The following is a 13,546-nucleotide window of genomic DNA, read 5'->3' on the forward strand; positions in this document are numbered from 1 at the left end:
AAACCGACGTTGAATTTAAGTGGAATCAACAGAAACCAATACGAAAATCGCATAGAACTATTCCGTAAAATAATAAAAAAAATGAAGGCTATCGTTTAAGTACGCCCCGGTGATGAAAACTTGTTTCGAATTTTTCCGATCAAAGGCAACAAAAAATCGTTACTCACTAAAACTCCCAGAAAACCTCCCAGTTTCACAGCAATCTTGCAATTCTTGCAACGAAGGGCGGAAAATATCAAGGGTTGGTTTTTAACGTTTTATAACTTTTCCAGTTGATTTTCGTTATTGCCATGGCATAGTGACAATTTGGTTTTATCCTGAACAAAAATTCTCGCAAAACCTAATGGCCAACCATTTTTCGGGTATCTTTTTTTTTTCAAACATACATGATACCAATTGTTTTTCACGTGTGACATAAAGCTGTTTATGCGAGAATATGCATGTTTTAGGTTTAATGCCACCAGTTATCAGGGCTTTGGGCATTATCGAATATCACCCAACTGCGGAGCGCGAAGGTACATACAGACGTTTGAAAGTAAATGGTAAATTGGTAGGTACACGGAGCTTCGAAATTTTCGCTTCAATGACATTAATATTTAATCTGCATTTTGAGGCAGATCTCCTGCCTAAGCACAGTGCAATTGACACTTCGCAACATTATAGTTTTCAATTCAACATTCAACAATTAATTGTAAATCCAGAGATTTGTAGGAATGCAATAGTGTCTATTTAACGAAACATGAACAGAAATCAATGTTTTTTGAGAAGCAAAAACTACACGTTTCTTTCACCAGCTAACAGAATCATAGCAGCATGAGAAAATGTCAATGATCTAAGTCAGTGTGCATTTTAGAGAAAATTGAACAGATTGATTAGATCCGAGCAATGGTAAATTAAATCATCGCACATGTAGTGTTATTCTTTTTCTTTCTTTTCATTTATCAGATAAATAAAACGATTATATGCAACTTTGCTCAAATAAGGCAAAAATTTAATTTACATTATCAAGTATATGCCCTTGAATAAAATCAAAGCCACGTTGAGAGTATTCACATGCATGTCGAGTTTGCTGCTACCACGCTATAGCGCTTTTGCATAGAAAAGGTGCAGTAGGCAGCGAAAACGAATATCACTTTATATGTGAATCAGGTGCTCAACAACGACGCCTCAATAACGACGCTACAACAGCTTGTCTACCGCTCATAGCCTGCAATCATAGTAATCTAATGACGTTGTTTTTGGAGTAAAAGGCGGGAAAAGGCGTAAATGTATTTCAATTTTTTTTTTAAAATTTATCAGTTGATTATTGTTATTTTTATGGCTTATTAACTCGTCGAAGATCAAGACAAAACAAACACAAAAAGAATCATTCAAATCCGTTGATTCTATTTGGAGTGAAACGCCGTTATACAGACACCAACTTATTTTTATTTAATAGATGGTGAAAAAAAGTTGAAGTTGCAGAAAAAAGCAAAGCAAATTTTTTTTTCGAAAACGGGAACCGGGTAATACATTTTTTTCCAGCTGCACAAAAAAGAGTAGAATGTATATCAAGAATTTTGTATTTTTTTTTACTTCAGCAAAATTTTTAAATCTTAACCAAGTATTGAACGGCTGTAGTTGACATAAACACTGACATTAGAAAATGTAATCTTTCAATGGTGCGAGCGTTAAGTTTTTATTTTTCTAGAACGAACGGGTCTTCCAAAAGTGCAAGAAGCTGGTAATGAAATGAGAGTAATTGTTTCTGCAAAGGAGGCAACAACAGAGACATCAAATCAACAGAATAGTTGGTCGTGGAATTTAAATTGATGTTAAACAGATTTCCTAGTCAATTTGTTATTAGCACACAAAAGCATTAATAATGTCGAGATAATAATTTCTGTTAATGTCACAGCGCTATTTTTTAGCGTTCCGAAGAAGGAAGCCATAAAACTTTCACTAGACTGGCTTCTTTCCCAACGATGTAGTATTACTTTATATCAAGGTAAATTTTTATAAACAGACGAATGGAACCATTTTTATTCATTCTCCATTTTTATTTATTCTCAGCTTTTAATAGCAAACTTTGAAAATAAATTAGTAGAAAACACAATCAATATAATGTAATCGGTCGATATTTTTGGTATTTTAGAACAAGGTGATCTAGATAAGTTTTCAATAATTTCAACTGGCTTCAAAGTGACAAAGTTCTCGTTCTCCTTAAATAACATGTGCTTTTAGGGAACTAATTGTACGTTCTGGAAAAACATGAAACAACTGGCCGCACTATTCTTTAGCTATCCCAATCCTAAGCAACCAAGGCTCATAATGTAACAAACTGGACTTCAGATAACACAGTGCAACAATTTTTTTACCTTACCTTCTATGTATGATATTTCGATGTATTTTGACGCAAAAACAAATTCCTCAGAGTTTGAGATATGTGGACAAACTCTCAGAATTTTGATATTTGGTTTCAAAACAAAATGCGTCGAAAAAACATCGAAGATTTCCGATTTCTGTAAAAATTCAAAATGGCGCCATCGTTGCTTCTTAAGGTGAAATGTGTCCAAACTCGGGATTTTTTTTTGCGTCAAAACGCATAAAAAAATCATACATAGAAGCCTAGGCAGAAGAGAATGAAATTTTTTGTTGTACTGTGTAATCAAGCTAGGGGAAATTATACAAAAATTTGTTAACAAAATAGAAAATGGCATTTTCGCAAGGAGCTGAATGCAGCCAATCGATACAAAGCCAATAGAAGAAAATTGATCAATACTGATAATACTTTTCTATGTGTGTGTTTCTATTTTTTCGTGTTCAGCCTTTATGTGGGAATATTTGTACACTAAGGTCGCTTTTTACGCGGGTTTTTTTTTACGCGGCTTTTTTACGCGGATTCCGGAATTTACGCGTTTTTTTTTACGCGGATCCCGGAATTTACGCGGTTTTTTTACGCGGATTCCGGAATTTACGCGTTTTTTTTTACGTGGATTCCGGAGTTTACGCGGTATTTTTTTTTGCCCGAATTGCGGTTTCCTTTCACTCGGAATGCAAAATTAACGATGGTTTTTTTTACGCGGATTCCGGAATTTACGCGGTTTTTTACGCGGATTCCGGAATTTACGCGGTTTTTTTTACGCGGCACGTGTCCCCCGCGTAAAAAGCGACTTTAGTGTAGGACTACGTCTTATTATAGTAGGATGGTATGTGGTTGCTACCAATGAGCGGCTGTTCCTTGTTGTATACTGCGGCTTAAGCTTGGAAGACAACCAAATTCTGTTCGTGTTGACAGACGTGACAATGTGAACTAGGGATGTTACGGATATCCGCATCCGCATCCGCATCATACCATGCGGATACTGAAAAACAAAATATCGCTTCATAAAATTTTGTAGAAAAATTGCTCTGCTCGCCCAAATAACTTTTGCATTGGGGAGGGACATGGTCATGTGAAATAAGCAAAATAAAATACAAGGGATGCTACGAATATTCTGCATGAATATTGACATCCGCATCTACATCTGCATCCGTAATCACATACCCGCATCCGCATCTGCAGATGTCTGAAAAATCACATCCGTAACATTCCTGATGTGAACTATTAAAACCAAGTATTTGAAGCGATTCTGCTGTAAATTCGACAAATAACCCGTCTTTATCAAGACGATACAATAGTTTTTTTTTATTCAAATTAATTCTGCATGTTTGGCGGATTACATCGATTCGCGATGCTTAGCATATAGAAAAAAAGAGTAAATTCCAAAATCCGGGTGAAAACCCGTGGTGAGATAAGTAAGCGCAAAAAACTGCGTAAATTCCAAAATCCGCTTAAATTACTAGTATTTTTTTACAATCATTTCTACAAAATAATTTCGAAAAAGACACAAGAACAGGGTTGTATTCACTTACAAATGAAGATGAAAATAAAATGTTCAGGTCTCGGTCTGAATCCGTCTGAAAATTGCCGCGTTGAAACTCACGTAAAAATCATTCAATAACATCTTCTGAATATATGTAATGGCTTTGAAAAAGGCTGTGATTGTTGAGCGTGACATAATGCCGTATTATTTGCTATATACTTAATAAGAGTGGGCGAAAAAATCAATCAATGGTAACTAGGAGAGAAAGACAGCGGAGCACGATTATTTACGCAATTCAACAGTTCACTGTTCAACGTTTCATCCTGCGACTACGGTAAATTTGGTAAAAAATCAAATTTATTTCTTTTTGGCAAACATAAGAATGCTTCTGTGAAGTCAAAACGAATGAATCATCTTGTTCAAGACGATTAAATAATGAAGTTTAATAATTTTTACTTAACGAATTATGTATTTTTAGCAAAATACACCTATTTCGATTGAAATCTTATTTGAAATTTCATATACACACTTTTGATGAACATTGTCACTACTGCACTATTATAGAGGCTTCAAACTACAGTTTCACATTGAGTAGTCCTACGTCTATAACACGATTATTGATTTGAACGTTAGTAATGTCCAAACAAAGCGGGGAAAAAATCGCAGCCCTGATTAATCTAAAAAAATTGGGATTAGTAGGTTCGAATCCCAGAAATAAAAATAGGGTATTTAATCTATTACTACCCTCCTTTGGTTAGCAGTAGAATCTTGTTGAACTAATTTTAAGCATACTTGGCCATTGTTAGTTTTGTAAATTTTATTTAAAAAAAGTTGTAACAAGCTAAGCCGAACTGTAATAAGTTATCACATTAGTTCTTTAATTGGCCGATACGCATGTGTTTTCGTCAATATTTGGTTTACTTCGTCAAAAAGATGTTTTGAATCTAGAGTAGGTAGGCAAATTAGTGCTGAGGATATTTTTCTTGCTGTTAATTTATTTGATTTTTCACTCGATCATTTTGCGTTGTTACCAAAAACAGAAATAATGTTACAACAAAACAGTTGGTATTTTGAATCAATAACAAGAAAGAAAGATATAAAGAATTTTGGAAGATAAGTGGAGTAAACAAAATAAAACGTACATTCGCTCCGACTCTACTCAGCAGCGGTTAAAATTGGCTCGGACCGGCCAAAAGTGGGTTCGTGCATTTTCAATTTGGAGCACATGGAGCACTTCAAACGGTTTTCACAATCCGTGGATCTTTTTGTGGCCCAGATCTTTCAATCACCATCCCCCCTGTTCCTCCCACTAGCTACTTTTGGGTGGGTGGTTGGTTGTGTGACGCATATTTCCTCGTTGCTTAAGACTGATGCGCAAAATGCGCCCGCCAACCGACAAAGACGACGACGTTGTGGACACGCACCGTGCGTCTCCATTACGCTCCCCATGCTAGCCGCCGCGCCGCTGCCTCCTACGATAGGGCAGCAATCGCCCATAAAATTATGAGTCGTTGGCGTTTCGCAATTATGAGGGAATGTTCAACGAGCGTTTTAACGACTTTTATAGCAGACATCGAATCTAAATTTAAGACTGATCGCTTTGCCGACACACATCTGGTATGTCTACTTTCGGTGGCGAAAAGTCAAATCCTGATCTAACCGTTCCGGTTGGCTTAACTAGCAGCAGAGATGTAAAAAAGGCCGAAACCTTCCATTCAAAATGCCACCGCCAGAAAACACGATCGATACTTTCTACGGACATATTTCACTCCCAATCATTTATTATTATTACATTTTTCCGCGGAGACAACTTTTAGCAAAAAGATAAATTACGATACTTACTCATTCTGATGACGGTGGTCTCGGTGCTACAATGTTGCGACATTGGTGCAGAAGAGCACTCCGCAGCGTGCACTAGACAGGACAGACGTGGTTGTGACTGCATTTGTAGGCGTGTGTGCTCTCGCTTTCGTGCTCTTGCGTGCGTGCGTGAAGAACCCAAACGTACAAAAGAAAACTTAAGCTGGAATCCTAGTGAATTCTAAAGGGTGCATTTGTTTTAAATGGTTGGTTAGGTGTAGTGGTAAAAGGTTATGCATTTGCTTTTTTCCGCATGGTGCTGCGATCCTGATATCGTTCTCATTCGTTCGCTATCCGCTCACACGATCTCGCAATCTCTATCTCTCTTCTTTTCATTTTCGCTCCCCTACAGTTAGGCTAAACAATTAGGCTACGAAGTCGCCTAGTTAAATCCTTCGTATATTAGCCACAGCAGAAATAGCAAACCGATCAGGATCAAGAACGTGGTCGCGAGATTCCTGGTTTCACTCATCCTGAACTAGTGTGGGCTTTGGACACGTAGTTGTTTGCGAGCGTGCGTTGTGGTGCGATTTGGCTGCGCCTTTTTTTGTTTCGTGCAATGTTACAACACTAGAAAAACGGAAATCGGAAAGATATTAATCACCAAAGTGCACTGACACTGAAGAACGGGGGTTGATGGGACGAAAATGAATCGGTGAAAAACGGCCAACAGATTGGCTTAATCACAAAAAAGAAAAGCTTACATTTATTTCACAAACTTTCCCGGAGAGTTGCGCGATGTTTTCCAGCAGACAGTACGATAGATACTGACAGTCGGATGGAAAAAGATAATTTTTGTCTAAAAATACCAATATTTTTCCGCTATATAATGCACGTACCAAAAGAAGTTATATGCTGCTTATGTGTGCTCTTGTTTTTGTTCCTTTTTTTTTCGCTCGTTTTTTCTTTTGGTCCACTAACGGGTGTGGCCTTTCGTTTGCCCGTCCATCCGGCCGTCCATCGGTGTGCGTCCTGCGGACCGACCGACCGGAGTTGCGCGTGCTGCATACTGCGGATTTTAAAAATACCGCCTGGTTTCGATCGAAAGTAAACAAATAACATCGATTTTCAAGTAATGCCCCATGGCAAAACAAGGTTGCGCGCTTTGTCGCACTGATGGTTCCGTAATGTGTTTTCATATTCACAAGCTCGCGCGGCTGTGTTGTGTTGTGCTGTGAAGTTTCAGCTCTTTTGCCACCACTAACTGTACGAACTGATGTGTGACAAGAACCGGACAGAACGGTGTCTTAGCACTTCGATTTGCTGCTGTGCAGCAGAGCTAGTCGTGCGTGAAACGACGGTTGAAAGGGTTTTCCGTTCGGGGGTAATTTAATTGGCATTAATATTCGGTTTTCAACCAGACGCTTTTACGCACCTGGTAAGCTGACAGCGAAGTTCCGCAGTTCTTTTACTTTTTCAACCTAGACGAAAAGGACCAAGTTCTACGTTCGGATTGATCAGCAATTTCAGATTGAAATTGAAGTTCAATTAAAACATAATCTTTTTGGGTATAATTATAATAATTCAGCACAACTTGAAAGGAAATTTGAAGTACAACTGGATTGACTTCATCTTGAAAATTTTGAAGTTAAAATTGAAATAAGATTTTTAGGCCTTTAACCCATTCCCGGCGGAGAGAAATCAAATTTTACCTCAAAAAACGACATTCGAACTCGTATTGCTCAGCAACTACATGCACAATTGACACAAACTGTATGGCATATTGTAGACCGATCTGTTCTCTAACCGTAATAAATAATTTTGTTGTTCGATACTGCAAGTATAATTGTTAAACCACAATCAAAGTTTAGATGTCAGGTGATGCCATATGGCAGCACCCGCCGGCAATGGGTTAAATGCATGATTTTGCCATTTTATACTAAATTTGAAATTATTTTCGTTTTTAGTTTTTTCCTGCTTATTTCAAACTAAATTTATTATTATTATTATTTGTTCTGGCTTTTTTGGTATTTGCCAGAAATGTTCTGAGCATGCAAGCAATTTAATTGTGGCCGTTTCTGGTCTTTTAAGCATGTTTCCTCTATTCTGAGCTTAAATTAAGAATTTCTTACTTTTATACATTTGATTTCACCTTCCTGTGACTAAATTAGTATTATTTTGAGATTTTTTTTTTGCCCGAGTTCAATTCATTATTCCACCATTACATATTTTTTGTTTGTTTGGATTTTCTGATATTATTTGCTCTAATACTGAAGTTGATTTGGAATTATTCATAATTTTGCCTTTTCTGGTCATAAGCAGCATTTTTCGCCAATATGATCGTTAATTACGATTTTTCCTGGGACCTTTGAAGCGTTTTGCTATCATTCTAAATTTTATTTGAGCTTTTTTTTTTTATTCTCGCTTATTTTCCGTCGGTCTAGTTCCGCCACTGTTGTGGCCAATCACCGACGCCCAGGGAGGCGACTCCACACCCAGGACCCTAACTCACGACCCGTTTATTAACGGACCGGCGCCAACGGCTTTACTTCCTCATGCGATGGAAGGCGTGATCCCAGAGATTTTTCGCCTCAGAAAATCTCCCGGTGTCGGCTAGGATTGAATCTAGACCAGTTGGGTTGGTTGTGAGTGGATCACGCCACCTCACAACCATCGACACCTATGTTGGCGGTGGGATTCGAAACCCAGGCGTCGAGCGTGGTTGGCGGAGACGTTACCAACCACACTAGGCCCCCGCTCGTTTATTTGAGCTTTCTTAGGCCTCAAAAAGTGTTTTTTCGCTATTCTGAGATCATCTTATAAGCATTTTTATTTGGGGTCTCCAGGTAATCTGAAACGTTTTTCGCTCTTACAAGCTGAACTTGGTGTTATACAGTCATACCTCGATATAAAGCAATTTTATTTTTATTTTCGTTACGTTATATCGAGTTACGTTCAGAGCTCCGAAACTTCATATTCAATGCTTGGAATACACCTGAAATGAAGCTAACTGTGCACTAGGGTGTCCCAAAAAAATCCATGTTGAAAAAGTCAAGGTGCTGAACCCTAAATTGAAAGATAATATTATTTATAGCATTTTTGTAAAACATTTCGACTCTCTAAAAAATTGTTTTAAGGTTGCCCAAACGTGATTTATGATAAAGTGACTTTTTCAAGCTACAAACCCACTCTTGCAGGTTTTATCTAAAAATTATTAAAAAAAATATTTTTTTGTGATGTTTAATGGGCTCTGGGAGTCAAAAATCTGAATGCAATGCTGAACCAAACCATGCAAAACATTCAAAAACAACCCCACAAAAAAATATATGGAAAAATTTAGGAATCGAACAGATTTGAAAAAAGTTGAAAAGAATGGTTCTGTAGCTTGAAAAACTCATTTATAAATCACGTATGGGCAACCTGAAAACGATTTTTTAGAAAGTCGAACATTATCTTTCAATTTAGGGCTGAGCACCTTGACTTTTTGAGCATCGATTTTTTTTTGGGACAGCCTTCTGTGCACTCACTCTCACCCTTTGCAGTGACACTGAATTGAATCTTGTTATCCTTACCCCAAAATTGACATTTAACTAATTCTGCTGGTGTTAGGGTAAATACGTATAAAACGCCTCTCCGGGGCATAACGCCCCAGTCCATTTATTCGGAAACACACAAAAAAACAAGACATGAGAATATTGGGAATCCGCAGCGGGTCATAGGACCAACCTTCTGTGCAAGTTGGATAGTTGTCACTAGCAGCAAAAAATAAACAAAAATCAATTTTGATTTGAGCTGCTTCAGATCTAATTTCTTGCAGCGTTTCCGTAACATATTTTAAATAATATATAAAGTTTATTACCTAGTTTTTGTACTTATATATCTCAAATGAACCTCTAACAGCTGTATCTAGAAAGAAACGATAAAAATGGTATAATTTGCTTAAGTATTCAATGCTTTCTGCTACATTACAGCTCCCGGGCAATATGCCCCACCGCTAGCCCGGCTGATTTGTTCATTTGTTTTGCGCATCTAAGGGCTGATTTCTACAGAACTATACTATCGCTGTCAAATCTCATATATTTAGAGCGTGCCCAACATCTCAATGGTTCGTGGTTCCCTTGGCATATATAAAAAAAAGACCACCAAAAATTCCATGCAACTTTAAACGGTTGCAGGGAGAATTCTTTACACCCTCGGGAAAAATAACTCTAAAATGAGTAATCCTCTATAAGCAAACTTTTTGAAAGAATAATTCTTAATAGAATGTTAACACATATTAATGAGAACACAATTTTTGCAAATGAGCAGTTTGGTTTTCGCCATGGGCATTCCACTACTCATCAGTTACTTAGAGTAATAAATATGATTCGAACTAATAAATCTGAAGGCTATTCGACTGGAGCTGCTCTTCTAGATATAGAAAAGGCATTCGACAGTGTTTGGCATAAAGATTTAATAGCTAAAATGTCAAATTTCAGTTTTCCGCTTTACCTCACAAAAATGATACAAAGTTATTTAACTGACCGCACTCTCCAGGTTAACTATCTAAATGGTAAATCTAATAGACTGCCTGTTAGAGCTGGTGTGCCTCAGGGGAGTATCTTGGGCCCAATCTTATATAACATTTTTACTTCTGATCTTCCTGATTTACCACCAGGTTGAGAGAAATCTCTGTTTTGTGACGATACAAGCATTTCCGCAAAAGGAAAAAGCCTCCGTGTTATATGCAGTCGGCTTCAAAAAAGTTTAGATATATTTTCTTCATACTTGCAGAAATGGAAGATTTCCCCTAATGCTTCAAAAACACAGTTAATTATTTTTCCTCATAAGCCAAGAGTTTCATTTCTCAAACCCACCTATAACCACGTTATTAGGATGAACGGTGTGGTCTTCAATTGGTCTGATCAAGTTAAATACTTAGGGCTAATTTATGATAAGAATCTTACTTTCAAGGAGCACATTGAAAATATCCAGTCAAAGTGCAATAAGTATATCAAATGTTTATATCCTCTTATCAACAGGAATTCTAGACTTTGTCTCAAGAATAAACTGTTAATTTACAAACAAATTTTAAGGCCAGCAATGTTATATGCAGTTCCCATCTGGACAAGTTGTTGTGCAACCAGGAAGAAGACACTTCAAAGGATTCAGAATAAACTTTTGAAAATGATTTTGAAGCGTCCTCCCTGGTTTAGCACGAACGAGCTAAATAGGCTCACTAATGTAGAAACATTAGAAAATATGTCAAGCCAAATTATCAACAAACTCCGACAAAAATCGTTGCAATCCTCAATTGCAACGATTAGCTCATTTTATAGTCAGTAAGATAGTTTTAAGTTTACTTTAAGTTTCGTTTTATTCCTTTTATTCCTTTTTTCTTTCTAGACAAGTAGGTTTAATAATTTTCCTACAATTACATTATCTTAACTGCGAAAGCTAATAACATTCAATAATACTAAAAAGCGTACAAATATATATAATAGTGTTGAAATGTCACCATTTGTGGCAGAACACACAATACTAATTCTGAATAGATATTTTAGTACATAAATAAATCATTACAAACTCCCCCCCAATAAAAAAAAAATCTAAAATGAGTAATATTTGACGCATTTTCGTAAAAAGTGGAGCAATTCATAAACTGAGTAACTCCGTAAATACGCATAATTGAGAAACAAGGCGTTTTAAAAAATGAGTGATTGTTACTCACTTTTTCGATACAGTATTACTCAATTTTGAGTTAAGTAGTTACTCATTTCTTGGGTTCTGAATTTCTACTTAATTTAATTTACAAATTTTCAATTCAATTCAATTCAAGTGATACAGGAGGTCACTCAATGATGCGTGAAAACCTATTTCCCATCACCTATCAGTATTTTTAAACAATTCTTATGCCCATTTAGGACAATTTTCAACAAGCCAAAAAATTTTTTTTAATTGATGCAAGACTGTTGATGGTTATTCACAGATGCGCGAAAACCTATTTTACATCACCTATCAGTATTTTAAGACCTTTCTCATGCCCATTCAGAGAAAATTTCAACAAGCAAGAAATTTTTTTTTTCAATTGATGCAAGACATTTAATTTTTTTTTTCAACTTGGAATCAATTTCTTATTTGGACTTTTTGGTAGCATTTTTCTTTTTCGTGGAGAATGTTAATGTAGCCTTCAAAAAAGATCACTTTGGGATCATTTTCATTTAATATTTTGTGACCATTATAATTGCATTCTCAGTCCAATCATTTTCTGGATTTTAAAAGCATTTGCTATCCAATGCCTAATTAAGGATCATTCTTGTTTGTTTATTTTTTTCTACCTTTTATCGCCATTTCGAGGAGAGTTCAATTTTCTGTTTCGGTTTTTTGTGGACTTTAAAAACGATTCTCGTAATTCTGAGCCTGAGAAAATGATCCAATTTTCTATTTTGGGGTTTTCTGGCTTTTGGGTTAAAAACCCCAATATTATTTTATTTGACTTTTTCTGGTCTTACAAAACTTTTTCTTTCCTATTTTGAATCATACCGAACATTTTTTTATTTGCTTTTTCTGGATTTAATAAGCGTTTTGCCTTTCCCCTATTGCCTTTCTCCTAGAGAGGTATAGCAATCACTGAAAAAACTAAAGGTATAAAAGTGCTCCAAAGGGCCGAATGTCGTATAGCACTCGACTCAGTTCGACGAGCTGAGCATTTTCTGTATGTGTGTGTGTGTGCGTATGTGTGTGTGTGTATGTGTGTGTGTATGTGTGTGTAACGCTCTCCCAATCTCACTCGATTTTCTCAGAGATGGCTGGACCGATTTCAATGAAATTATTTGCAAATGAAAGGTCTAGTTGCCCCATAAGACCCTATTGAATTTCATTGTAATCGTATTTTTGGTTTGGAGGTTATGTATCAAAATGTAAAAATCACGAAACATCAATATCTCAGAAATTACGCAACCGATTTGAACAAAATTAATTTCAAATGAACGAACTACCTAAAAAACCTTAACTTTTGAATTTCATTAATATTGAACATGTGGTTCAAAAGTTAAGCAAAGAAACGTGTTCTCAAGACTGTTTAATTTCACTCATGTTTCTCAGAGATGACTGAACCGATTTCAACAAAATCAGTGTCATTTGGATGGTCTAATTACCCCATAAGACCCTATTGATTTTGTTTGCAATCGGACTATTACTTTGTCTGTTATGTTGAAAAATGTGAAATCCAGCTATGAAAAGTAAAATATTCACAAGACTACTAAAACTTACTCACTTTTCTCAGAGTTGGCTGAACCGATTTTCACTAAAAAAGTGTCAAATGAGAGGTCCAGCTGCCTCATAACACTCTATTGAATTTAACTGTAATCGGACAGTAACTTCTTCTGCAATGTATCGAAATGTGAAAATCACGAAACTTCATTATCTTAGAAACTACACAACCGATTTGAACAATATTGATATCAGATGAACGGGCTAGTTAAGGGTTAACTTATGAACTATGATTGAACAAGTGGTTTCATAATCCGGTTACACTATACGTTCCCATTTCATTCGATTATAATCGAACTGAAGCAACCGTTATATATGAAATTGTTAAAACAACGAGTCTATTACCTTAAAGATTACACGACTTATTCAACATAACTAGCGTCATACGAACGAGTTATCTCTTAAACTCACAAATAACCAGTGATGGGCACCGCTAAACGAAAATTTAACGACGCTAATCGCTAAGTCGCTAACCGGAAAATTTAGCTCGATAATCGCTAATCGCTAAACGCTAAACCCACATTAGCGGAACTTTCGATAATCGCTAATCGCTAACTTTTTAATATGTAAATAGTCATATCGCTATATTTATTGCTCATGTTTTGTAAGATTTGGACCACTTTGATCTGTTTTGGTTAAATAAACGAAAA

General features: G+C 36.3%; 1 protein-coding gene across 3 annotated transcripts in view; it reads right to left on the reverse strand.

The window, feature by feature from the left end:
* LOC129731739 (uncharacterized) overlaps positions 1-13,546 on the reverse strand; it is a 63,800-nt gene that overhangs the window by 25,565 nt on the left and 24,689 nt on the right. For 2 of the 3 annotated variants that reach the window (XM_055691983.1, XM_055691981.1), the window contains exon 2: positions 5,688-6,275. In XM_055691983.1, the coding sequence (XP_055547958.1) occupies positions 5,688-5,790 (103 nt within the window). In that variant the 5' untranslated portion in view covers positions 5,791-6,275. Of the gene's footprint in view, positions 1-5,687; positions 6,276-6,409; positions 6,542-13,546 lie in introns of those variants that run through there. The other variant, XM_055691982.1, reaches the window with a different exon arrangement.

Source organism: Wyeomyia smithii, chromosome 3 (assembly GCF_029784165.1).
Source record: "Wyeomyia smithii strain HCP4-BCI-WySm-NY-G18 chromosome 3, ASM2978416v1, whole genome shotgun sequence".
NCBI classification, from domain to species: Eukaryota; Metazoa; Arthropoda; class Insecta; order Diptera; family Culicidae; genus Wyeomyia; species Wyeomyia smithii.